General features: G+C 40.3%; 2 protein-coding genes across 2 annotated transcripts in view; both read right to left on the bottom strand.

Annotated features, from left to right (window-relative positions):
* Nucleotides 1–2: 2 nt before the first annotated feature.
* On the bottom strand, nucleotides 3–17,611 carry CMTM7 (CKLF like MARVEL transmembrane domain containing 7). Its single transcript, XM_063303938.1, has 5 exons — nucleotides 17,097–17,611; nucleotides 4,348–4,521; nucleotides 2,841–2,939; nucleotides 1,510–1,591; nucleotides 3–117 (listed from the first exon to the last, which is right to left on the bottom strand). Exons 1-5 carry the CDS (start codon nucleotides 17,238–17,240, stop codon nucleotides 104–106), a joined length of 513 nt encoding a protein of 170 aa, XP_063160008.1. The 5' UTR covers nucleotides 17,241–17,611; the 3' UTR covers nucleotides 3–103.
* A 4,327-nt stretch (nucleotides 17,612–21,938) lies between these two features.
* The window catches only part of CMTM8 (CKLF like MARVEL transmembrane domain containing 8), a 29,110-nt gene continuing 23,886 nt past the window's right edge, over nucleotides 21,939–27,162 (bottom strand). Inside the window, exons 3-4 of the mRNA XM_063303928.1 lie at nucleotides 25,898–26,014; nucleotides 21,939–23,566 (exon numbers count right to left, since the gene is read on the bottom strand). Coding sequence (XP_063159998.1) covers nucleotides 23,483–23,566; nucleotides 25,898–26,014 — 201 coding nt within the window. The 3' untranslated portion in view covers nucleotides 21,939–23,482. The remainder of the gene's footprint in view (nucleotides 23,567–25,897; nucleotides 26,015–27,162) is intronic.

Raw genomic sequence — 27,162 nt, 5'->3', positions numbered from 1 at the left:
ACTGAGGCCAGGCTATTGTATTTTACCAGTATACAGTTCCATCTTGCATGTTTTTGCAAGCTCTTCTCTCAACAGGTGTGCACTTCTTGAAGTAGCAAAAGACTCACACTGCAGCATCTAAAAAAATTGGGGAGAAGGGGAAAGACTAGGATCAACTTGCTGCAATGTTAATGTTAAATGTCTCATTAAAATAAAAGCTTCAATATAATTGGAATAGCAAAACTTTATAGTAGCTTAGATGCCTTCCATCACATTCTTGGGGGGGCAAGATGACTGACCAAATATGAATTCTGTCTGCATTAAAATCTGGAGTGTGATGACCCCCCCCCCCCGCATAAACATGTGATAGAAATGTTATAGGCTGCACCTGGGATGTTTATTTAAATAGCAAAGCAGATTGGGGCTTTTTGTCTACTGTTAGGAGAAGACACAAGGAATGTGTCGGAAAGTTTTTAATGTTTTGAGAAGTCAGTAGAAATCAAGATTACCCACTCAGTTGTTAATTAATTTTTTAAATGAATCTGTTTAGGCCACCTGTCCTGTGTTCAAAGCAACTGATGAGTAAACGTACTTTCTTTAATTCACTATTTTATATGATTTCTGTAAGGACAAACAATAATTTACTGAAGTATTGCAAATATGAAAATCAAATATCTACATATGAGATGGGAAATTCGGGAGATGAGTTTATGCTAGTGGGCCAGGAGCATATTATCCTGAAGGAGATCAGTGAAGAAACTGCACACGATTTGGACAACCAGCAAATGTACTGTAATTTCAATTGCTTGGCAATAAAGCTACGCCTTGAATTTTGCAGCCATCAGACATAGAGTGCCTACTTTACTCTTGTTTTGTAAATGTTGTATATACTGTAGGCTGCAGAATCCTATCTAGAGCAGAAGGAAATAAAAACAAATTTCTTAGGGCCAGAACAGGTTCCAATGTCACTGCCAAACTACAAGTATAAATTAGGTAGATAAGCCCCATCTTTCTGGCTATTCTCCACACAGGCCAAGTCAGCAATGATGATACATGTAAATTACTCAAAGTACTTCTTCCTTCACTGAATGTTATTTTAGGAGCATAGCTGGAATAATGGTTAGGATCCTAAGCCAGAATCTTAAAAAAAACAAAAAACAGATTCAAATTGCACACAGTGATGGTGGAAGCAATTGGGTGACTTTAAATCTGCCACTGTCTTTCAGCCCGACCTCCCCCACGAGGTTGTTGTCAGGATAAAATTGAAGTGTAAATACTATGTATGCCACCCTGAGCTGCCTGAGCAAAGAACTGGTCACATTCACCTGTTCTATAAATCTAACAAATAAACAAGCACAACAGGACACTTTCACTTACCCATTGTTCCCTAGGTTTAATAATATACATTGAAAGGTTATAGAGTCTGAAAAAATAGCATAATGGACCTGTCTGTGGATTACAGGTTAAAATAATGCAAGGAAAATGCGCAACAAAGACCTGGTTGGTCAGACTGGTTGATTGGGTGCTTACCTGCCGACTGAGTGTTACAAGAGACTTTGTAAGAGAGCCATATGCTTAGGAGGCACATAAATGTAGCCAAGAAACCAAAGACCTATTTAAAAAAAAGCAACAGCAAAGGAGTCATACATGAAAGTATCTTACATTAAGAATCCTGTAGATTCTAAACAATATTGAACAGCCTTTGAAATTCCAAAGGAGGTATCAACTGTGATCAGAGATTAGGAATAGATACCAAACAGACATTCACTGGGCACTGTCAAACATATACCTCTTTGTCCTCCCACTCTCTAATGCTCCAACCAGCAGAAATCTGCTTGCAAATCACTGTTTTCTTACTGGGAGTAACAAATGATTTTAAGTATGGTGGTCACTGGAAAGAGTAGGCTTAGTCCATTACCACCTCTCCAAGACAGATTTTCTTTTTTTTTCCAAGTAAAGCATGGCAAAATGCATTTTCAGTATAATTGTAATGAAAATACATGATCTACTGCCTTTCAAAAGGGATGGGGGAGAAGAGAGAAATTTCTTTCCATGAATCCACACCTCTGAAATCTAATGATTAGTAAGAAATTGAGAGCATGAGAACCTGTAACAGACAGCTCAGCAGCTAGAGCTAACCGAATCCCTATTGTGAACCTGTTTTTAAAATGTATCCAGCACCAATAATTATTTAGCATGCATGGAGCAAGCTGATTCATTAAACATTAAGTTTAGAGTTCAAACTTAGCTATTTTATGAATATTGTATGTGCCTTGCTACTAAACAATATTTGGAGAGATAAAAGAGCAAGCCACAAAGAGTTGTTACCCAGAAAATTTGAAATCTTCATGACCTCAGAAGCCCCATGCATTACTGCAGAATCTGGTAACAGAGTGGAGTTTTTAAGAATGCCATTATTTAAATTGGGCCAAAATTACAGCCCTTGATGTACAGAATAAGGCCAGCAGCGGGAAAACTATCTATTTGGAATGCTTGTGCAGATTCCATTGTAGTTAATGAAGCTTTCCTTGCCCTACAGCACATAACGGGAATAATTGCCGGCTCAGTTATTTAGTTATTAGATATACCATAAAATAAAATAATAAAAAAGAGACATGGGTTTTGCTAATGGAGGATTAGAGCAATAATGGAAAAAAGAAACGTTAAAGGCTTGGCTTTGCCAGTGTTTTTCAAGATTCAACACACTCAAGCCTCAACCATAGGTAGACTTGAATGTATGGACTGCCCCTCCTTTTAGTGTGCTTATTATGGAAAAAACTTGAAATCTACCTTAAGACCTGACTGCACCAGTTACAAATAAAGTTGCTTATATGTAACAAAGAAATGGCAAATAGCCTTACCGCTCCAGCCACCAGTCCTGCTGAATTGGAGCTTTTTGCAGCTGCCACAATGGACGCAATCAGAAGCAGAATAGTACCTATTAGGTAATGGAGAAACTCCTAAAATGAAACAGACAACGTAGTTTAGAAGAAAAGCTACGAAGACCCTGTAGTTTAGAACAGAAGCCTATCAAAAGAACGTTTCAGTGTGACTCATCCAAAGCAACCCCAGTGCCAGCTGAGTTCAAATATTTTAAATCAGATATTAAAAAGGAAACTTGAAACTATTCACTCATTCTCCTCTAGATAACATTTGCTGAATGAAAGATAGAAAGGAAAAAATGCCATTCTAATAAAATGGATATGGCTGTTACCGCACTGCCCAGTTACAAGTATCCTTTATAGAATCATGTGCCATTTTTCTATCTTTGGATAGTTCCTATTGGTCCTCTGCCAATGGCAACTCCATGAGATCATTAAAAGTTATACATTCAGCATGGCTGACTTTTCTGAATATATGAAGTTGCCTTATAACTGGTCTACCAACTTAGCTGAGACCAGTGATGGCATGTAATGGTATTTTTATAAGCAGAGAGACATTCACATCCAAACCAGCAGGACATTCCTCCCTTATCAGTTAAGACAACAGCCTCCTCACCAATTCACACAGGAACCATGAGTAAGAGACTTTCCACTCTTTAAGTCTATGCCTTAGGAACCTGGGAGTTAAATGGAAGTGGGGAGGAGGAGGTGAGAAGTGAAACAATCCAGTTGTTGAGATTTCTCTCCTACCTTCTTTCAATAAATCTTGGTTAAAACACTCTGGAAGAATCTTGCTTTCTATGGAGGCAGGGTGGCTAAGAACTTGATATCATTTCTTAACAGCCACAGGCAGATGCCTTTAAGGTCTTTCAACCTAGAGATGTCTAGGTCTGAAGCTGGGGTATTCTGTATGCTACACAGTAAGATACAGTGCCCCCTTTATGTGGTGATCTTTCACTCTTGTCACTGAAGAGACATGGGGTGGGTTTGTTTGCCCAGTGGATGCTGCAGAGTGCAGTGGAAAAAAAACTGAACTAAAATCAGGAAGTACAGGCACCATTACACCTCTATGCAGTTGTGTTCAACAATCTGCCCAAAGGATAACCAAATCAGAGCAGGTTTTGAGCAGCACAGCCAAAGCACGTACGTCCATCCCCACTACCTCGCTAAAATGCAGGTTGCAGATGTCGTCAACAAGATTCTCTTAAAGAGCATAGACTGATGAAAATTCTGCCATTTTAACTTTATAACCAAAAGAAGACATTCAGTGGTTCCTTCTTGTATGTTGTTAATGTTTTCTTTAGTTCAATGAAAGTATCATCAGGAGCTGCAATTGCTAAATGATAACTTGTTTTGGAAATTTGGAGTGAAAATATTACATAGGGATTGCTGCTGTTCAGTTACAAGTATAACAAAACAATCTACTGTAAGTAATAATCCTTCTGGAAATGGACAAAGATGATTTTAATTATGGATAGGAACTTACTGCAAGTGGCCAGCTGATGCAAGTCAGCATTCGATAAGCTCTAAAGACGTAGATCATGTAAAAGATGAAAATCATAATTAAGTCACATATGCAGACAATTTCAAAGTAGCTGTAAGCACTGTGGTTTGTCCATTGTGAAGATCTTATGCAAATGAATCCAACCAGCAGCAGTAACTGTAAGACAATAGCAAAACAAAACAGAACAAAAAGGTGTGAAGAATGCATGAAAAACCACATTCCAAGAACAATAAAATGTTCAGAATTAACAATTTTGAAAAGCAAAAGAAGAACAATTCCAGCTGAAAGAAGATTAAAAACATTCAGAATTGGAGGATAGAAAACATTCAGATACTTCCAAATCAGAATGGATTTTTAAAAGTTTAGAGAATTTATTCTATCTAGTGTCTCATTCTGGACTAAAAGAGTATGCTACAGAAACTGATTTACCAATCCTTCTTTACCAGTACTTACTGTATGTAACAACTGGTATAGTAGAAGTAGTAAGCTAGAAGTAGAGAGAGATACATAATTAAGCATTCACCATACTGTAATGTAGATTATTGGTAAAAGGAAGGAATGGAAACAGATTAGATCAGAACTAAATTTCTGAGAAAAATATTCAATATCCAGTTTCAAACTCCTGAACTGGCATGAAAATAAGTGGGGAAAAATTCAACAGCACATCAGATAAGTTCCAGTGTTTTTATATAGTTTGATCTCAGTTCTAATCCAGCTTGATCTCAAAAAAGGATGAGGGGAAAAGTACACCAACAGGGGAGACAAAGGGGAATAACTGTTCTGTGAACAAAAGGGGGAAAGATCAAAAACATACAAAGATGCATATCTTAAGGGGAAAAATATGCATATCTTAAGGGGAAAAAATAAGCCTCTTAGAGATATTAAAAACCATAGATAGCACAGAAGATTAGCATAGCAAACCATTCCAGTTATAGGGATTGACTAAAACTTCAGTGTAGTAAGCAATCTTAAAATATTTATTTTTGTGAATAAATAATCAAATCAAATAATTAATAAAATGCAATATAATAAAATACAATAATAAATAAAATAATAAAATAAAATAGCAGAACAGAGTAAGGATGAGTAAGAGAGAGAAGTTGCTGAAGATGGTAAAAACTCAAGTTTGCAGTTTATACATCTCTTAAAAGAGTATGGAAGTATAAAGTGTGATATTATGCACACTTCAAGATGCATCTCATTTGCCAAGTTTGTAACTGTTTATTATTTTAGTGACTGATTTTAATTTTGGTTTTGATTTTAATTGTATGTAGAATTGTGTGTGTATGTGTATACACACATATGTAAGAAAGGCAGGGCTACTTTTAAAAATTAATAAAAATTAATAAACCTTACCATTCTTTACCTGGGAGAAAGTCTCATTAAACTCACTGGGATTTACTGCTAAGTAGACCAATAGCGAATTTGTCTACTTCAGCTGGGTAGTGCTTTGGATCTCAAGCCAAAAAGGTGCTTCTGAGCTAATGGGGCCTGCATGTAGCACTGGTGTGCAACTTTTAAATCAAGTAAGTCTTATCCCAGAAGTGCACAGCGACTGCTGCTGCAGTTGGTTGCCACAAATCCCTGGAAAATATTTTCCTTAAGGAGTTGCAGACGGGTATTATGTAAGCACCCCATTTCTGCCCCCTGAACCCCATTCCTGCCTTTGAACTTGCAGTGGAGTGAACTGTGAAGTATGGTAGATCATGCGAGGTGCACAGAGATCAGGGCTACTGGAGCAAAGCTGCAGCACTTGCTCCTCCTCTAAAAACAGAAAGTGATTATTCAGATCTTTCTCACTAGTGCAAACTCTGCAATCTGAGAGAAACAACGGCATGTTTTAATGGAACATGCAACACATGAGTTAAAATAAATTGGTTAAGAAATTACTTGTGGAACATAGAAAATAATTGTGATGTTTTAAATATGAAAACGTGTTCATGTATTCAGCTTTCCCCAACCTCACACAATCTGGGGGCTGAAATTTCCAATATTCCCAGCCTGGGTATTCTTGGGGTTATGGCCCCAAACACCTCTGAAGTCCCACTTAGGAAGTCTGGTTGGGAGTTATGTGAAGCATCATAAATTCAAGGTATTTTTTTGTTTGTTTGTTTTGCAGTTCAATCGTGTCTGAACCTCAGCAACTGCCTAGACAAGCCCCTGAAGCTTTCTTGGCAAGATTTTGGAAGTGGTTTGCCATTGCCTCCTTCCTAGGGCTGAGAGAGAGTGACCTGCCCAAGGTCACCCAGCTGGCTTTCATGCCTAAGGCAGGAGTAGAACTCACAGACTCCTGGTTTCTAGCCTGGTGCCTTAATCACTAGACCATGGGTGTCCAACCTTTTGGCTTCCCTGGGCCACATTGAGTGAAGAGGAATTGTCTTGGGCCACACATAAAATATATAATATAGTTAATTTATGGAAGTAATAAAACTTCATTTATTTTTTATATTTTTATTATAAAAATTTTTAAAAGAGGGCAACATAAAACTAGTGGGATATTTGACCTTGTTTTTGTGAAACCAATGCATCAATGTCTAGTTCGATGAAAGTGGTTGCAATTCTCAGTTTGTCGTCTCAACAATTTTTTTTTTTACATTTTTATAACAGAGTCCTTTTGAGTTTCACAACTCAAAAGGACTCTATTATAAAAGCTAGTTATTTGGTAGCAAATCTGATTGCAAAAAAATCAAAACCATTTGCCGATGGTGAGTTTATTAAGCAATGTATGGAAAGTGTGGCAGATATAATTTGTCCTGATAAAAAAAGCAATTTTTCTAAAATCAGTTTGTCTCACCAGACTAGCCAGGCGAATTGAAGAAATAGGAAAATCTATTGAAAGAGGTTTGAAGAGTAAAGCTGCTAATTTCAAATTTTATGCTTTGGCGATGGATGAAAGTACTGATGCTACAGATACAGGATCAATAACCTACTAGAGTTAGAACAAGAGACCAGTATCTCTATTTTCAAACAATTTTTTTCAGATCCATAGTAATTTTCAGATCCATAGTAATTTTTAAAAATGGTAGAAGTAGCACATACCTTAGAAATTTACAACACAGTAATTGATATTATACAGTATAATATAATTCTTGATAGTTCCTAACTTCACTGTTAAGGGCTTTATTTGAGATTTCAAGACTGATCCTTCAAATAGCAAAATCCAACTTCGTAAAGAATGTTGTTTGCACTTTCCTAGAACACAACACATGCTCCACCAATTCTCAGTTAACATATAAGATAGAGATGCAAAATATTTCTTTTTCCTCTTTGAACAAAGATATTTAGAAATGGTGGGGAATTCTATTATATAAATGTAAAGGTTCCCTCAAGCGTAGCTCAGATCCATGTGACTAGATGGACACATTTTCATGTATTGTGACACTGTCCTCTTCCAAGATTTTTTTCTCAAGTTTTCCATCTAACTCACAACATTGAGATTTTCTGGTGCTCTCATCCAAGGACCCTCACCACCAATCCTGCTTAACTTTTTCAAGATCAGTCAAAGTTGGTTAGGTGCTGCCACTTGCTGTGCATATTTTATTCGAGGAATTCTTTTTTAAAAGTGAAGGAGACGGGAATCTGGAAAAATTCATTCATTCATTCATTCTAGGAGAAAGTGAACTTAGCTCAAGATACATAGCAATATGGATTTTCAAGAGAAAGTAATAATGTGATAACTGCGTATTTCAGCAGCACATAATTTTCAGATCTTCAAATGCCAGGTATGGTGTTTCTTTCGATTTTGCATTGATGGTTTAAATTTTTGTTTAGCTTAGGGGAAGTAGTTGACCGTAAAATTTCTCAGTTTCCAGTCTTCTTCAGAACAGGAAACATATATTTAAATATCTTGTTTAACAACAAGATGAACTCGATAACTACCAGAGATGATAACCAGTAATTTTACTCTACTGCCAAAGTCTTATCTTTTGGGGTAGGGATGATTTGTTAATGCAGAAACTGTCAAATGTTGTTAAACTAAGCAAGTTTTATAGTAAATTATTTTAAGACTGATGTGTAGAACCAAGCAAGGGTTCATTCCAAAGGCACTTTCATCTAGTGAGAAACTTCCCATTCACAGAAAAGATGTTCAGACTTAACTATATGAGAAAGGCAAAGATTCCCACAAGTCAATCTCAACTCCTGGTAACCACATGGACATGTTTCCTTGGCAGCAATAAGGAAGTTGTTTGCCATTGCCACCTTCCAAGATTTTTCTGTTTTTTTATTTCTCCGTCTAGCCTACAGCTCTGGGATTTCCAAGGGTCTCCCATCCAAATCACTAACCAAAGCCAACACTGCTAAGCATTTTTGGGCCAAGGTATTGGCACTTGTTATACTTTACTTAGTAAAGGTAAAGGTAAAGGTTTCCCTTGACATTAAGTCCAGTCGTGTCCGACTCTAGGGGGCAGTGCTCATCTCCGTTTCAAAGCCGAAGAGCCGGCGTTTGTCCATAGACAGTTCCGTGGTCATGTGGCCGGCATGACTACACGGAACGCCGTTACCTGCCTGCCGAAGTGATACCTATTAGTCTACTCACATTTGCACACTTTGTCAAGACCTTTAAATGATCCTATAGAATAATCTTCAACCTGATGTTCTCCAAACATAATTAAGACTATATATTCACTTATTGCCAGCCAACATAGCTAAGGATAATTTAACCTACTTGGAGGGTGCTAGGCTCAGGAGGAATGCATTACAATGCATCCTTTTGTTCTTTCTTTTCTAATGTAATGCCACCCAAATATATAATAAAGGCACATTGAAACAAAAGCTCATGAACTCTTGCACTAGTTCACTTAACAGCAGCAACAGAGCTAGTTTGCAAGACACAGAGTTAAACTGGTGTTCGCTTGTTTTATAAAAGCAGAGTATGAAATACAAAGCCAAAGGTAATAAAAGTAAGATCAATATATGAAAATAAGATCATTGGAGGGTTTCTGTTGGGACCCAGAAGAAATTTACTTTTGCATTTATGAAAAATGGGTTCAGCTTTCATTTTATTGCTATAAATAAAATGGTGCAAAAGGCAAATATGCTTGCCCCAACACCTTTGGTTCTCAAAAGTAATGTGCTTACAGTTAGAAAGTTTTTCTGACGTTCAGTGAGAATCTGCCCAGCTGTAACTTAAGTCTGTTACTCATGTCCTGCATTCTGGGACAACCGAGGTCTTGACTGTTTTCTGTGGTGATACCCCTTCAAGTATTTAAAGAGTGAACTGTTATTACCACCCTTTTGTCTTCTTTTCTCATGATGACATAGGAAGTTCCCTCAATCTAGATTCTCTTGAACTAGTTCCAGTTTTCTGAAATCTTAAATTGATATCCACAACTGGACGCAGTACTTTAAGTTGGATCTGACCAATGCAGAGTATAGTGCAACTATTATCACAGTTTGGAAAGTAATTTCCCACTGATGCAGTCTATCCGATGTATCCTATTTGCTGAGCAGGATTCAGGTTAAGCAAATGGTAGAACAACTGGGTCCTGGGTGACCAGCTGAGAGCCTGCCACTGGAGGATGAGGAGGTGGGGGGTTGAAGTGCCTTTTCACCCAGGTGAAAGGTGGCAGCCAGTCGAGAAACCAGTACTTGGAACAGGGGCTTTTCTTCCACAGTGTCCAGCCTATTTCCCACCACTGAGTCTTGGAGACTGCCTCAGACGTAAGACAGAGGATGTGGAGGTCCCATTTAAGGTAAGAGGCAAATGGGGGTGACACTCAAGCTGCCTCAGTGTTGTGACAGGGTGCCTGGGGTATTGCAGCCTTGCATATTTTAATTGTGTGCATTATTTAATATCTCTAGTTGGTGTAAGCATGGTTGGGGGATCCCATGGTGCCTATCTGAAGGAGCCTTCTGATAGCTGGCCCAGGGTGTTTGCATCTTAATTGGAATATAGAAGCTCTTTCTGCTTTTTTTTATGCAGAGAGGGCTAGTTATTCTCATCAAGATGGGGATTTTGGTAGTTACATCCCTATAATGTTGGCCCAAGGGAGATATGGTGGGGAGTACTGGGTAGGCCATATATGGGAAAGGAAGACTCCTAATCTGGTGGCAATCTCCATTTACAACCCAGTTACCCGATCCTAGGGATCATGTGGCTGGATTGCTGGTGCTACTGGCCTCAAGTTGCTGATGTTAATGCCAGAACTGTTTGAAATAAGAGCATCTTCATTCATGATATGGGATGGGATGAAGCTGCAGATCTGGCAAGATCTGGCTTGGTAATAATAAAATAATTCAGATTTAAACATTTTCCAGAAAGCCAGAGCAATAATGTTGCCTCACTGGACATCTGCCCAGGCAATTATTAGGTCTTCCAGCATCCTTAAACCAAGATTGGGGGGAAAGGGGGATTGGCTTTGGTTGTGAGAGATATCTTACCTATGACCAGGGGCTCTGCTGTTGAGATACCAGAATATGAGTGCCTATTTGTTAAGATGAGCTGTAGAAACAAGCTTGGGATCTTCCTGGTGTACCAACTACCTTGCTACCCAGCAGGATCCCTTCCTGATCTCCTGCAGCTGATCTCTGGGCAGGCTAGGGAGAACCTCTACTATTTGGGTTGTGGGACATCAATGGCCTGCTCTGAGATCTGGCTCCAGTAAAGCTCGGGAGTTCAGGGCCTCCATGGGCTTGTCTCAAGTAAGGAAGAAGAAGGAAAAATGCTTCACTTCCCTTATAACCATGGTGTGGGCCCAACTCATGTAGGCAGTCACACTTCAGATCTCCTTTTTGTCTCTGAGGAGATGCTGTGTGAGCTGGAGATGGAAGGAATTTCCATCACATCGTTGTCATGGTCAGATTGTGCCCTGATTCAATTGCAATTAGCAGCCACTTGTGTCCCCTGTGGGGCTGAGGCATTCGTTCAGATGGTCCACTCTAGGTACCTAATGGATCCCACTGGTTTTCAAAGGGCACTTTAGGAATTTCCCAGCTCTCTGTCAGGCAGTTCTGTTCAGTACTTGAACAACTGGTAATAGGAGGTGAACTGAGCTCTGGACATTATTGCCCCTGAGCAGCCTCTTTCCAAGGGCAATCCTGGTCATCACCTTAGTTTACTGAGGCCCTCCAGGAGAATGCCAGAAACAATGCCTGGAGGACTGGTGGAAAAAGTACAAACTTAAGAAAAGGCCCACTAAAATAATTCAGATTTAAACATTTTCCAGAAAGCCAACAAGAAGGGACCCATCCTGATCTCCATTGGGAGGCTCACCAGTACTGCCACAGAAAAGCAGCGCCTTCTAGCCTCAGCCCCCCTGAACCTCTAGAAAATGTGGAATTATAAGTAGTTTCCATCTAGATGTTCTAACAGATCAGGCTGATGCCAGTTGGACTAGATGATCCTGTAGGTACCCAGGTGCCAAGCCATAAAGGATTTTATAGGTCAAAACCAGCACCTTAAATTGCACCTGGAAACCCATCTGCAGACAGTGCAGAGCCTACACTGTTATATTGGTGTTATATGTTCTCAATGACAGGAGCCAGTAAGCATGCATGCTGCTGCATTCTGTATCAGTTGCAGCTTCTGAGTAGTCTGTAAGGGCAGGCCCATGTAAGGTACATTGCAATAGTCTGCCTGGGTGGTAATGAAGGCATGAGTTACTATATACACTATAGCCATATCCTTCTGCTCCAGTTATGGCTGTAGTTGGCGCACCAGCTGAAGCTTGGCATAAGCCCCTCTGGCTGTGGCTTCCACCCATTGTTCACACAGGAACTATGAGTCCAGAAGGTCCCAAACAATTTGACCTACTCCTTCAAGTGTAGGGCTTGTCCATCAAGAAACAACCCTGGTGCCAACAGAGAACCCTGATGTACAAGTAGCAACTCCATTTTACTAGGGTTCAGCTTCAGCCTGTTCTCTCCCATCCAGCCTCCAGGCATCAGGATACAACACTGATAACATCTCCTTTACAAGCCAGCTATGTAGAATTATAGCAGCTTTTATAAATTGTTGACTTCAGTTTGTGATTAATTCTCTAACCCATCAAGATCATTTTGAATTTTGTCTTCTAGAGTGTTAACTCCAAAAGTAGAGTTTTATGAAATACGATAAACATTGCTTTTACTTCTTTGTGCAAATGTTCTAGAAAAACTTTAAACAGCAAAAGGCACAGAAGTGAACCCTGTGGCACATCCCTTTCTATCTAACCTCCAGTTTGATGAGGAACCCCTGACTAGCTTTCTTTGGTGTGGTCTTCAAGCCAGCTGTAGAGCCATGACTGAGCATGCAGATTATATATAACCAACTTCTTAAGCAGATATATCCTAGGGCACTTTTTTCAAACGCTTTCCTGAGGTCAAGAGAGCTACCAATTGACCTCACCATGCTACAGCAAACATATTGTTTGCAAATGTATTAGTCGAAGCTGCTCTAAAATGTTTGGGGAAATATGAAGACCAAAGTGATAGTTCAGTGATGCAAAGTAAGTAGGACTTTAATACTTAGGGGAGTTTTGAAAGGATTCTTTATATGCATGTATATATGTACCCATCACAACTGTCTTTTGGGGTAAGCAGCATTATGCAGGTGCAGAAAAGGATTAAAAATATCATTCCAGATTTATGCATTTATTTATTATATGGCTGCCCATGAAAGGTAAGAGAGTAGGAAAATGAAACATATTTCAGTCTAATTGATACCAAAACATGCATGGTATCTCTTCAGACTTCCCAGCATGTCCATGTACCAATTCATACCTAGACTTCTATTCTTTAAGCTTCTCATTTCATCACCAATTTCTCAGTCTTCCCCTTTCTCTTGACCAATTCACTCTTACATACAGTTTATAACTCAATCCTCATTAATTTTATCCATGTGATTAAACCACTCCAAAATACTTCTTTCATACTGGTCAGTTCATGTTCATACAGCATCCATTCATTCTTGATCCTATCTCTTATTTTACCATATGCAAACTTCTTAAGAATGCTGTTCCCACTTCATTCAGCTCTCCAGACATACTCCACTCACTTCCATATAATGAAGTGGCTTACTCTTATAAACAGGCATTTTCACTTCTTTCAACACATATTCAATCCTCACAACAGACCACATACTACCCATTCCCTTTGTACATCTTAACATTTCTTCATCCGTTTCCCCGTGTTTAGTCATTCCTTCAGTGAGATAAATGAATTCATCTACTTGCTCAAGTTTTTTTACCAACTATGTATAACTTGCACTCATTCACTGCATTTTCCTGTCAGATACAATTACTTGATCATTGATACATTGATTTTTAGATCCTTACTTCTTGTTGCATCATACAATCTGATATTTAATGCCAATCACTCAAATCCTCAGCCAAAAACACAGCAGCATCAAGATACACATACATTAATGTCCCCAACCAACCAATATATCTCTAAAAGATCAAGTCAAGTATTCCTTATACATTTATCTATAAATACATTAAACAACCAGTGGGACATCACATGTTCTCCTTACTCCCTGCTCAATACTGAAACATTCCACTTTTTTCACACATGCTTTAGTTCTTCCATATACTGCTGTTACTACATTTGGCAGCCAACATTCAACTCCACATTTGCACAGAACATTCAAATTATTCACTTCATCATATACGTTCTCTAAATCAGCAAATGTTACCATTTTTTTCACATTAATACATATTTCACTGACTTGCTGAAAAGCAAAAAGTCTAGTTTGCACACTCCCGTCTCACATAAACTCATCCTTACCTCTTATTTTTTTCAGTCAGAATTCTGCCAGATACCTTCCTGGTCACACTCAACAAACTAATCCCACTGTAGTTTTTGCAATTCACTCTTGCTACCTTGTCCTTTATATAGGGTAACAATAATATTCTTCCAATCATCAGGTATAGATGGAATCTTCACAGTTAGGTTAAACAAGTTGCACAACTGCCCTGTAAGTGAACCACTTCTATATTTTGACATTTGTCCAGATACACCATCAATACCTGCAACCTTAGTTTTTCAACATTCTCAGTGTTTATGACTTCCATCATTTTCATCTTGGACACTAACATTTATAGCATTCATTTCAATTCTCCTCTATGACATACCATTATTATTTGACAGTTACTTGAGGCATCATCTCTTCCCAGTTGTTTCTACCCATCCAAACCAGTCCAGCAGGATGGGCATGCTTCAGGTTCCGTTGGCTAAGGAATGCTGGTTGGTGGGGCCCAGCAGGCGTGCCTTTTCTGCTGTAGCACCTGCCCTCAAACCATCTTTAATCAATTATAGAACTTGTGCTATAATTTTAATCTGTTTTGTACCACAAAACAGTTGAAAACTTCCATCAATTTTCAGCAGTAGTGGACAGAAGGGGCTATGAGGCCTGGAAGGTCTAGCCAGTTTGGTCTAGTGGTTAAGGCACCAGGCTAAAAACCAGGAGACTTTGAGTTCTAGTCCCACCCTAAGCATTAAAGCTGGCTGGGTGACTTTGGGCCAGTCACTCTCTCTCAGCCCAACTCACCTCACAGGGTGGTTGTTGTGAGGAAAATAGGAGGAGGAAGGAATATTAGGTATGCTCCCCACCTTGAGTTATTTATAAAAATAATAAAGGCAGGATAAAAAAAATCTAAAAAAAAAAAAAGGAAGGGGTCCCATAGGATCCATATGGCCCTGGGATTGCCTGCCCATCCCAGTTTCAAATGTGATTTGTTTGGACTACTAGTTCTATCTTCCCTAGCCAGTGTGGTGGTCATTGGAATTATGAGAGATCTGGAGGTACCAGATTGGAGAAGACTGTTCATACTAAAATATGGGCTGTTTAACTGAAGCAAGTCAATTTTAGCTTACTCAATTAACCATAATTAAATAGCCCATATTTTAGCATGAACTCACTGGCTAAGGAAGATAAAACTAGTAGTCCAACACTCAGAGCACACCAGTTTGGATAAGCTTGTTCTAGGCAGAGGCAAGGCCCATGGTAAGGCTGGGAGAACATGGGTGTGCAGATCCAGACTTTTTCCCGAGAGAAATGGCAACAGCATCTGCTACAGTGCTGCAGTCCTTAACAGGTCCTCTTTCTTCATGCAAGTAAATGAAGTGTTAATGGGATACTAAAACACTCTATTTATGATGGATCCTAATGCTGAGGAAATCAGTAAATGAGAAGAATAATCAAGCAGAGGTGGCTGAATACTTTTTTAGAGTTCCTACTCTGCATCAGAAATTTGTGTGGTTACCTATCTTTGCAAAATTGTTTGCATTTCTAATTCAAACCTAGAGGTTATATTTTCAGCTCCTGAAGGACAGTCATTAAAGCTCAATATAGTTCTCAAGTTGAACTTCAGAACTATATAAATTTGCTAAACAAATGAACAAACTTCTGCAGGCAAAAGCAGGCAATATCTGAGGTTAGTGAATTTATTATACTAGGCTACTTATTCAGAGGACTGCAGTCATAAAAAAAGAGTACTAATAAATTGAGGTTCTCTGCTGGGCATTGCTGCAACAGTGTGTTTGCATCCCGTTATTTCTTTCTAGTTATTTATTCAGTGTCTCTAGTACCTTTCCTTCAAAAACCTTACACAGCCCTCTACTCAACTCATCTCCCATATAGACTACTGTAATGCGCTCTACATGGGGCTACCCTTGAAGAATATCCGGAAGCTACAGCTGGTCCAGAATGCGGCCGTGCAGGCAATCTTGGGTGCCCCAAGATTTGCACATGTAACACCTTTGTTGTGTGAGCTGCACTGGGTTCCACTCTGCTTCTGGGTCCAATTCAGGGTGTTGGTTATCACCTTTAAAACCCTACATGGCATGGGGCCAGGTTGCCTGAGGGACCGTCTCATCCCTATTACATCGACCTGCTCCACCTGGTCATGCAGGGAAGGCATGTTATGGACCCCATCCGTAAAAGAATTCCATCTAGCAGGGTCTCAGAAACGTGCCTTCTCTGCTGTAGCTCCCGCCCTTTGGAACATCCTTCCCCCAGAGGTGAGACAGGCCCCCTTGCTCCTGGACTTTCGAAAAAGATTAAAGACCTGGTTTTGCCAGCGGGCTTGGAATGGGAGGGGGAACAGCTACACCTGGGGATGGCTAGCGCCCTAGAGAGATTCTCGATGGACCTATTACACTCATGGTTTGATAAAGAACTCTCAGCTATCTAGACTCCATCCTATTTTAGTTTACTGTGTTTGTTGTATTTGTAACTGTTTTGATTTTAACTTCGCTTTTATTGTAACCACCCACAGTCCCTCCTTGAGAGGGAGATGGGCGGTGATAGTTTGATAAATAGATAAATAAGCAAGCCACGTCAGGCACAGAGTTATGAGCAGCGTCATAGCGAGACTCAAGGCAGAGTTGAAACAGAACTTGGGTCAGCCCAAAATCTGCACGAAAGAGCTGCACTGCTTCTCTCTAGAGTCGGAAAGGCGCGGCCGCGGCGAGGAGGCGTCCCCAAATCGCCCAACCGCGCGAGGACGGCGGTGTCCGAGCGGTTCTTCTCCTCAGTCCCCTCACGAGAGCTTTGTCGCCAAAGCTTTGGCGATTCCTGGCGGGAACTGGGGTAACACGTGCAGCGCGTCGCCCGCTCTGGGGAACCCAGCCAGCAGCGCCAGCTCTAGTGGGCTGGGCGACGCAAAATCTTCCTGTCCTGTCTGGCAGAGGCGCAAGAGGCAAACAAATCCTAGCAAAACTTGAACGAGGGAAGACTTGCGGTTGCTCCCGCAGCTTGGCCAAAACTTCCGCCCTCCTCCCTGGGACCTCAAGCCCCGTCTCGTCCTTACCATTTGGGCCACTTTCAGCATGGCTGAGCAAGAGCCCGCGTATCCTCTGTCGAGTAGCCCATGGGGAACGGGCGGCGGAGCAGAAGAGCTGTGAGCGCCCCAACTGCTGGCTTCGGTGCGGATGACCCGCGTTCCGTGGAGCATCCTGCGCTTTCCTGAGCAAACGGAGGCGATTTGCCTTTCCCCGAGTTCCTCCTCCTCGGGAGAGCTATTGCGAGCGCTTTGCAACTCCAGAGGCCGGACAGCCCGGGGCGGGGCCCGCCAGCTCTCTGGCTGCGGTGCCTCTTGTACAGTTTGAGCCAGGCGAGGAGACAGGCCCGGGCCAGCGCCCCACTAAAACCACGGGAGCAAGGTGGAAGGGCGGCGAGGCTGCTCTGGGGAAGGGGCCATGTCGGGAGGGGGCGCCTGGAGCCCTAACAGAGCGCCGCGCCCGTGCTCGACTCGCGAAGAGGGAGAGAAGGTAAAACAGGAAGGAGGAACTGGCAGATGGAAGAAAGATTTGCCCCCTCCTCTCCCACACACATATACGATAAACAGGAAGTCAATTGAATAGGTGGCGGGGGAAGAGATGGCGAAATGTTTCGGGGCCTGCCGCTGCGAATGGTTGTCGAAAGAGGGTGGGTAATTATTGTACAAAAAGCAAGAGCCTTAGGTTATAACGGGGGGAAATAAAAACATACATTAGGACAATATGCTATTAGGCTAACAAGATGTTAAAACGTATTCTTTGGAATTCTTCATGCTCAGCGGGAAGCAAAACAACGGAAGAGCGAAAGAAAAAGCTGGTTGGAGTTGGAAGGGTTCATCTAGTGATCATCTGAAGCCAGACTTTTAAATTGGATTCCCTGCTAGGTATTCTGCAAGTTTAAGATTGTCTCTAGAGTATCTTAAAGCCTGCTGGGACAAATAAATGATCTATGGCTAATAGGTCGTATAAAAGTAGATTATAATGCAGCTGTTATGACGATCTTTCTCCTTTTGTGTAGGTTTTCTGAATAAGTGTAAATCAGAAATCAAAAGCAAGTAGTTTTGAATACCAAGAAATCTAGAGGTCATTTCAAGTGGTGCGCTTTTTTAAAAAAAAACACTAAATATAAGCTAAATGAGTGGATTTATCATATAATTGGGAGTTGATGTTGTAGTAGATCCTTGGCCTGATCCAACAGGATGATTCTTCTGGAAGCCCTGCCCTTAACAAGTACCACTTTCTCCAGCTTTGGATCTTCCCGTTCTGAAGAATATATTGGCTATAAATTTTGGGAATTGCATTTCATACTTTTGGAAGAGGCTGGTCTGCAGAAAGGCATGACAATGAAAGTGTAAGATGAGCTGGAGGAATTCCATATCCAGTGGCAGTGTCTCTCTTACTGAGATTCACTGCATTGTATTGGCATCTGAAGCTCCAGAACTCAGTGCCAGAGCTCAAGTTGAAGCTGAGAATTCAGGGAACGGATTTCTCAAGGTGTGCCAAAATTATTGAGCCCACCCCCCCAACTATGAAAAAAGGTGAAAGGTCCCCTGTGCTAGCACCGAGTCATGTCTGACCCTTTTGGGGGGATGCCACTCTCGTGACGTTTTCTTGGCAGACTATGGTGGGGTGGTTTGCCATTGCCTTCCCCAATCATCACCTTCCCCAGCAAGCTGGGTACTCATTTTACCAACCTCGGAAGGATGGAAGGGACTAAATAAAACAACTGCTGGATGTCAACTGTGGTTTGATACTGTAGTTCTTTGTCCTGTCTCTGCATGATGTTAAAGAAAGGCTTTCTTATAATCAAGCTTGACTGCTGGTGACTTCATGGACACACTAATGCAGTTTTCTTGGAAATAGCATGTAAGCAATTTGCCACAGTCAGCTTCCAAGATATTTCTCAACTTCCCAGCCTAGCCAGCAGCCTTGGCATTCTGTGGTAGTCTCCCATCCAAATACCTACTAATCAGGTTTGACCCTCGTTAGCTTCTCTACCCAGACCTGGTTAGTCAGATACCACCACCTGCTGAGCTGTATTACCTAAATGGGCTACCCTTAGCCCAGATGATTTTGCTACCCAGATGTAGCCAGTTTAAGGTAATTAATTTCACATATATTTTATTCATTTATTTTATTTTTATTTTATTTTTATGCTGCCTTTATTATTTTTATAAATAACTCAAGGCATCGAATATACCTAATACTCCTTCCTCCTCCTACATTCCCCACAACAACAACCCTGTGAGGTGGGTTGGGTTGAGAGAGAGTGACTGGCCCAAGGTCACCCAGCCGGCTTTCATGCCTCAGGCGGGACTAGAAGTCACAGCCTCCTGGTTTCTAGCCCAGCACCTTAACCACTAGACCAAACTGGCTATTTTAATCCTATTGTTCTTTCGAGTTGCTCAGAGATGGCATATGTGGTACATCCTGCTTTTTTACACATAAGAATGTCATTTGGTAGGTTAAGTTGAAGAATCTGACAAATCCAGGTTCGGGCTGAATTGTGAAGTCTTTTTTTGTATTGCCATGACTGTGCCAAACTGGCTCTGAAAATTCTTAGGAAAAAAAAGTAGAGAAGAAATTCCAACCTCATGGGGTTCTGGATCTGTTTGGACTTGCAGACAAAATTGGTTAGTTTCTTTTTCTGCCAGGCTTTCAGATGACACTGCATTAGTCCTGCACCTTAGGAATTACAGTGCTTCAATCCAGCTATTGTTCTACTTCTTTAAAGTTCATAAGATTAAAGGGCATTTCCATTATAAGAATTATTTTCAATTTCATGTACATGGTAAAGTTTAGAGAAACTATAAACACAGTATTCCACAAAATATCAAATATAGTTCTTGGCACCAAGTGTTATTTGGAAATGGGTTCAAGTAAGGTGAATCACAGAGGTCTATGCAGCACTGGGATACATCAGGCATCAGCTTGCCAAAATCAAATCTGCCCATCCAGTCTAGACATCTAGGGAGGACTTGTTAAAGATTCCCCCATGAGAGGTTCACAGGACATCGACAATGGAGCAGCCCTTCTCCGTGGTGCTCCCCCATCCTTTGGAGCACTCTTCTTGCATTTTCAGAAGCAGGTAAAATCTATCCAATCCAGCGAGTGTTTGTTCCAATCTGATCATTGGGACATACAGTGTAGGAATTTGTGTTTTTAGTCTGCAGTTATGGGCTGAATGGTTATTTTATTATATTTTATTAGTATAATATTAGTGTTGTTTTGTTAATATTACTATTGTTCACCAGCCAAAGGCTGAGAAGATTGGGGCACATTATAAGCCTTATACATTAAATAAACATGCCAAAAATATGCATTTTGTGAAAGTAGTGTTTTCCGCCCATGTTGCCACTTAATATGGACCAGTAGTTCAGTCATATTTTTTTTAACTTTGTTCTTTTTATTTCTGAAAGCAAATTGTCCTATGTTCATGTTAAATCTCAAGAACATTTTCTCTAAGATTATAATTTTTTGCTTTTCTTTTTTCCCTATAGGCTTCTATTGCAGTAACTTTGGAAAATTAATGCTGGCTTTTGACAGTGTTAGGTGGTCAAATTATGTTCCATAGATGCAGAACTGTGTTTGTTCAGATCCCCAGAGCATGAATATTTTGTTTCTCTAGTTTGGTTGCATGAGAAAGCTCCAAGGAAAATGACTGTAAACCTTCTGCTTTTAAAAGAACGTAGTTCTGCCACAGACCAGGTTTATGCAACATGGCGAGAAACCTTAGGAAGCGAGAGCATGCATGATGCCACTTTAAAATTTTCCATGCACTTTCAGATCCACATTATTCATGTTCTTGTTTATATCATAACCTTCCTCCGCAAGCTCAATTTACAAGTTTTTCCTTAACAGTAACACTGAGAGGCCGTATCTGAACCAAAGTCAACCTGTGAGCTTCCACGGCTGATAGTGGGCTTGATTCTGGATCTTCCTGGTACTAGTCAAACACTTTAAAACCACTGCGCCATATTGGTTGATCTCAAAATGGAGCCACATTTACCCTTGTGTTGTAACTGACAGCAAATCTAAGGTACAGCATCCAGACTAAAGAAACCTCAAATTACAGTGGTTTAGAAACTCTTTCATTGTTGTTTCTCAACAACTAGCTTTCAGAGAACTGCTGCCAGGAATGCTGGAAACAGCATATGATCTCATCATGGGCAGCTCTACCCATTTTGAATTTATTTAATCCCCTATACAATGGTTTAAGATGGCCATCATCACATCCTACAGGAGTAAATTCCAGAGTTATGCTCTGTGCTATTTGGAAAGGTCCCTCCTATTTGTCTGCCCCAAATCTTCCACCATTCAGATTCACAGGATAATCTTCAGTTCTAGCATTATGAGAAATGGAGAAATTTTTACCCACTTTTTCAACACTAGACCATGTATTACATTCTTAGTATTTTAAAAAAAATGATTAAAAAAGGAACACCCTAAAGCATTACAGTCTTTCCCTATATGAAGCTGTTCATGGCCCTGGTCATTTTGATTCTCTTTTCTGCATCTTTTCCAGCTCTAAAGTGAGAATGGAACACAGTATTTTAAATGTGATCATACTACAGATTTGTGCAGGGATATTAGAGTAATGCATTTCTTATATTCAGTTACTTTCCTAAATGTATGCACCCTAATGAGTTATAAACTATTCCCATCTATATCTAACTGGTAATAAACCTGCAGCTTTGAAAGTTTATAGACGTTTGCTTGGAAGAGCAAGTTGTAAGAAGAAGTGGATTTTGCTAATGAATAAATGCATGATTGGACAAGAACATTTATGAGAATGAGAAGTCCACTCATTTTGTTACAATAGTATACACTACCTAGGAAATACTGTAATATGAATTGATACAAAGAGTAACATGTTCTATTTGCAGTATTTTATCTGAGGGAGGATACAATTATTTTCCTGTTACAAAAGTTTCCACAGATTTTAAATCAATCCCAGTTTTAATCACACAGTGGCCCTGTTAGTACAGTGCCTGAGTGGAAACATTTTAAATGGGTCATGACTAAGGGCAGGGAGAAGGTGGCCTAAGAGGCTTGGTTGGTGTCTTTTTGGACAAATCTGATTCCTTTGAGATTAGATGAACTACTTACTTGAAGGTAAGGCTGGAAGGGAGAAGGGAACTGCTCCAAGCCTAAAGACAGGGCTGTTAGCTGTAGACATTCTGGGCATGTGTGGTTGGCACACAGAGGAGTGAACTTATGGAGGATATCACTGGGTAATCCATGTCACATAGGCACAGCTGTTACCGTCCATCAAATTTAAGTAAGACTTCAGTCCTATACATACACACCAGAAAGGATTAAATGAATTCTCTATTCAATACCATGGAATTCAGTCGGGCTTACTTCAGCATAAGGTCTGTAGATTTGCAATGCAAGGCTTCCATGTTTACTAATATGTACACACTATCCAATCTATAGATGATACAATCATACCATGGTCTTGTCATGAGAATACACCAGTGCTGAGTTCACATAAGCATGCTTATCCATAGATGACTTAGCCATGGTTATCCCAACCTACGAGGGTGGGGGGATGGGAGGTTACATGGCCTAAGTTTGCATAACATGCTAGGCTAAAATATGGTTTGCTCATTGTGGTTCAGGGCACTTTCATGCTGTTAATTTCATTCCCCAAACCTTCAGAACCAGTTTGAAGGTGATCTGCGAACATTTCTCTCAAGCCAAAATGCTGAGAAACTCGAGTGAAAAATCACTGCCTCACCCAAGCTACTGCCATTGCTGTAGGAACAAAAATCACCTCCCATTTAACACAAAAGAAGAAAGTAAAGCTCCAGTGGTCTTGGACTTCTCATGCCTTGTCCCACCTGGACAGGGGAAATTGACAAATTCTCTTTCAGTTCCATCAAGATGGCACTTCTCTTGCAAAGCCTGAAGGTCAGGAAGAGGGAGGCAGTGATTCCCTCCAATGGAGAAAGAATCATAGTATTCAAACACAAGGAAACAAAACCAAGACCCATTGCCACTACACATCAAGGCTGAGTGCTGACAGCACGGCTCTCTAACACTGTTGACAGGAACCCTGAGATCTACAGCAGCTTTCAAAGTGGCACAACATTGTATGGAAGTGCCCTCAGTGGAAACAGCATTGAATGGCTTCTGTGCTTTCTTCTCATCCTCCCTATGCCATCAGTTCTTCCTTCTGCTTCTTGTCTGTTGTAACTGAGCTTTGTCACAATAAACAATGATAATTCCAAATGAAGAAGTTATTGAGAGAACAGTGTTCAGAACCATTCCTGTCAGATGAACTATCCTTCCCATCATTTGCAAATGGAACCATTTGTTTTTACTTCTGAGTAAAACCCACACTACCTACGCATTTTAATCAAAATTATGTAACACTTACATACAGAACTGCTATTTTATTAAAAGGTAATACTTATTGCAAGGTTCGTGATCTCCAAGATACAAAACTAAAATAGGCATTTCCACCATAGCAGGAAGTGACAACGAAGGCAAAGAACTGTATGGATGGAGAAAAAGAGGGAAAATAGGATCAGAAAATAGTAAAAGTCATTAGGCAGATTTTTATTCGTATTCAAATGTAACAGAGGGGATAGTAAAAAAATAAATTTAAAATCCTCTCATTGTTTCTTTTCCCAGTAGGACACTAAATTCTGTGGAAGAAATATTATTGGGCCTTTAGTGTATGCATAGTATTAGGATGATCCTTACAACAGCAAATCCACATCGACATTAGTGAAAATAAGTGACATTTTTGGTTCTTCACTGGAGGTTAATGAGTAGTTAAATAATATTGCTTCTTGGCTGTTCTGTATTTAACAAGTTTTATTCCATGAAGCACATTAAGAAATTTTATTCAACAGATCCATGAAATAAATATATTTTTGTTTTAGTTATGCGTTCAGAACTGGTTATTCTCCAGTGAATACACTCTTTCCATTCTCTGAATTCTAAGAATCCAGATACTAATTTAAGCAGGAAAACATGAATAACATACATTGGAATAATAAACACATTATTTGGCGCATATACTTCTACAGTCTTTGATTTTATGCCAGTGAATATGTATATATAGTTTAGTGTCATTAAACAACAAGTTAGTTCACACATAAGATCATGATTTAATTTACTCATATCGTGGTTTGTAAGCAGAGTTTTTTTTCCCCCTCAGTATGACATAAAAGTGTGGCTCAATAAACTCTGCAAGTGCTGACTTTGTTCATAAAGGAAAAGGAAATAAACATTTATTAGAGGCTCTTGTATCTAACAGGTCCAATAAGCTGGAGAACTGACGTTCTTAGCAAACACAAACTAAACTGAAACCTAGATGTTCATGAAAAACAAAGCTTATCTACAGTGCTTCTCACTGCTGCCATTTACATACATTCTGAAACTTTACCAAGAGTTTTTCACACACACTCAACCATTCATTTATAGCATGGAAGGCTGGAACAATACCCTTTTTTCCTCAAGAAGAAAACAAACATTTTATATATTTATTTGTTTGATTGATTTCCAAAGGTGCCTAATTGCTAAGTGACTCAAACATTTTCCAAATGCTGAACTTCATGCACAAGAGCAACATAAGAATTTGGCCTTTCCAGGCAGTTGTATTTTTTGAAGTTACTTTGGGAGAAATAACAGTATGTTAGGTGGGAAGATTTTTCTGCCTTGGAATAAAAGCCCCCTTCATGCTTTGTCGCAATTTGTTGCACAAGCCATAGTGGCCTAGTTCACGTAACATGTTACCATAAATCACAATGTCTGCTAAGCCAAGATCAAATCAGCCACTTTATGCTTTAGCACATACCTGACCTTGGCTGATGTTGATAGCATTAAGGAGGTCAGGCATGATCAGTACTTGAATGGGAGGCTATCTAAAAATTCCAGGGCTATAGGGCTGTTAGCTCAACTCAAGGGAGGTGTTTTTTGTTTTGGTGCTTTTGAGTCAGTTTTTAACTCCTGGCGACTGCCTGGACTAGCACCTGCAGTTTTTTTGGCAAGTTTTTTGGAAGTGGTTTGCAGTGCCTGCTTCCTGGGGGTGAGAGGGTGATTGGCCCAAAGTCACCCAGCTGGCTTTGTGCCTAAGGTGGGACTAGAACTCACGGTCTCCTGGTTTCTAGCTATATTTAGTGTTTGTGGGGAGGCTGAGGGTTGAATGTGGTTGGGACCCTCTCAGGACAGAGTGAACAGAGCTCTTTTTTTCTTTCCTGGATTTTGATTTTTAACTGCAATCTGCCTATTTTTTTTTTATTTTTTTTATCCCACCTTTATTATTTTTACAAATAACTCAAGGTGTGGAACATACCTAATACTCCTTCCTCCTAGAACTCATGATATTACAGTTTTCATTTGTTTCTCATCTCAAAAGGGCAGGATAATGTGTCAACAGTCATGGTTAGAGGAGTTACTCTGCAAGAAGGAAACCAGATGTTATCCTGAGATTGCCAGCCTCTGAGCTACTCCCACAGGTACCTTTTTCAGACTTTGGCTCTACGTCTCAAGGTCCAAATAGCAGAGCAATTAAATAAAGAGAACTATTCTCCTTATTTAATGAATGGAGGAATTATTTATTTCATATGTGATATATCCCAAACATCTTACATGATGCTGCCATTATCACATTTCTAGGTGAAAAGAGCAGGATTTAAAAGGTACTTAAGTAAATAAAAAGTATATTGCTGCATCTGACACAATGTACAGTTTTAACAATGCCTGACCATTGTCTTTCAACTTGAATCTTCTTATATCTGACTCTGGAGGTAAGTGAACCAAAGCAAACATACACCTTTCCCCTCACTCCTGATATTAAGCATAAAGGTTATCTTACCGAAGATGCTGCCCAACTATTGTAACTGTGGCTGTCAAGTTCTTGGGTGACTGCACATGCTTCTGAAATAGCAGCAATTAAGTACAAGAGAAGGGCACTCCCATTAAAACACAGACCCTACAGGATGGGAAAGAAAAACAGGAGATAAGGGTTTTCTTCCCCGCACACATTATTCCATGCACAATTGTATCATCTCCTGGTTTAGAGTACAAAGATGTACTCCCTCACATCTGGAGAGTACCAAGTTGGGGAGAAAGCTATAGCAGCTGAAGAGATGCCTGAACTCTGAAGAGATGCCTCCACAAGAGCAGCTGAAGAGATGCCTCCACAAGGACCACAGTTCATTTCCTTGAAAGCAAGCTTGCTGGTGGGAAAGGGCTCAAACCTACTGATTAAAAAGAAAAAGGCGAACCTTTTCCCTAAGCAAGATCTACAAGCTGCACCTTTCCCATTAATGAGCAGACAGCTTCACATGGTACCAGGATGGCCCAAGACAATGGTGACTGCAGGAGAACAGTTAAATGGCAACCCTCATATAGCTCAGGATGGCTAAGAACAACACTTAAAGGTTTCTGGGCAGGGCTGAGGATCACAATGGCTGGGATAAGGCAAAGTGAATGAGGCAGAAGGGTGTATGTGTTCAGACTGGCGATCTTCTCAATTTTTCTGTGTATATCCTGCTTCAGCCTGCTGCCTTGACTGAACAACAACCAATAGCTTTTGGCACTCTGAACAACAGATCAAATTAGAGTATGCTGCTTTTTAGCACGTGCCAGGGAAATTATAGAGTAATTTATCAGAAAAGGGGGAGGGAAGCAAGCTTCTTGCAGCTGTTCTTTCTATGGCTAATACATGGGAAAAGGTTGATCTCCATCTTACCATGAAGTCTCTCCTAACTGTCCCTCCTGTCAAAGCAACATGTGGATTAAAGAAAAATATCCAGCTATTAGGTAGTATGGAGTGTTTCAAAAAATGGCACTATGCCAGCAGAACTGTTGGGTACAGTTTGCTCTAGCCATAAAGGTATGCTTTGGGATTCTCCCTGCAAAACAGAAAATATAGCTCCACTTAGGATGTGTTGTGTATTTTCTTAAGGGTTAAAACTGGTCCATAAGCTTCTGCATCCACCTCCTCAAACAAACAAATGCCAAGCCAAATATTGTGGCCTCACCCATTCCAGAAGTGTTTTGGGAGGCATCAAAGGGCTGCTGTGGATCTGCACGAAGGTCACAGGTTCCCCTTCTCTGCAGTACATGTTTGAATTG

The sequence above is a fragment of the Candoia aspera genome, chromosome 4 (assembly GCF_035149785.1).
Source record: "Candoia aspera isolate rCanAsp1 chromosome 4, rCanAsp1.hap2, whole genome shotgun sequence".
Lineage (NCBI taxonomy): Eukaryota > Metazoa > Chordata > Lepidosauria > Squamata > Boidae > Candoia > Candoia aspera.
The sequence above is the reverse complement of the archived record's forward strand: the minus strand, read 5'-3'. Positions and strand labels throughout refer to the sequence as shown.

Coding starts and splice junctions, on each gene's coding strand:
- CMTM7 (XM_063303938.1), bottom strand. CDS start 17,240: ATGCTCCACGGAACGCGGGTCATCCGCACCGAAGCCAGCAGTTGGGGC. Junction 4,522..17,096: donor TGCTGAAAGTGGCCCAAATG/GTAAGGACGAGA, acceptor ATTGTCTTACAG/TTACTGCTGCTGGTTGGATT. Junction 2,940..4,347: donor GCATCAGCTGGCCACTTGCA/GTAAGTTCCTAT, acceptor GTTTCATTTTAG/GAGTTTCTCCATTACCTAAT.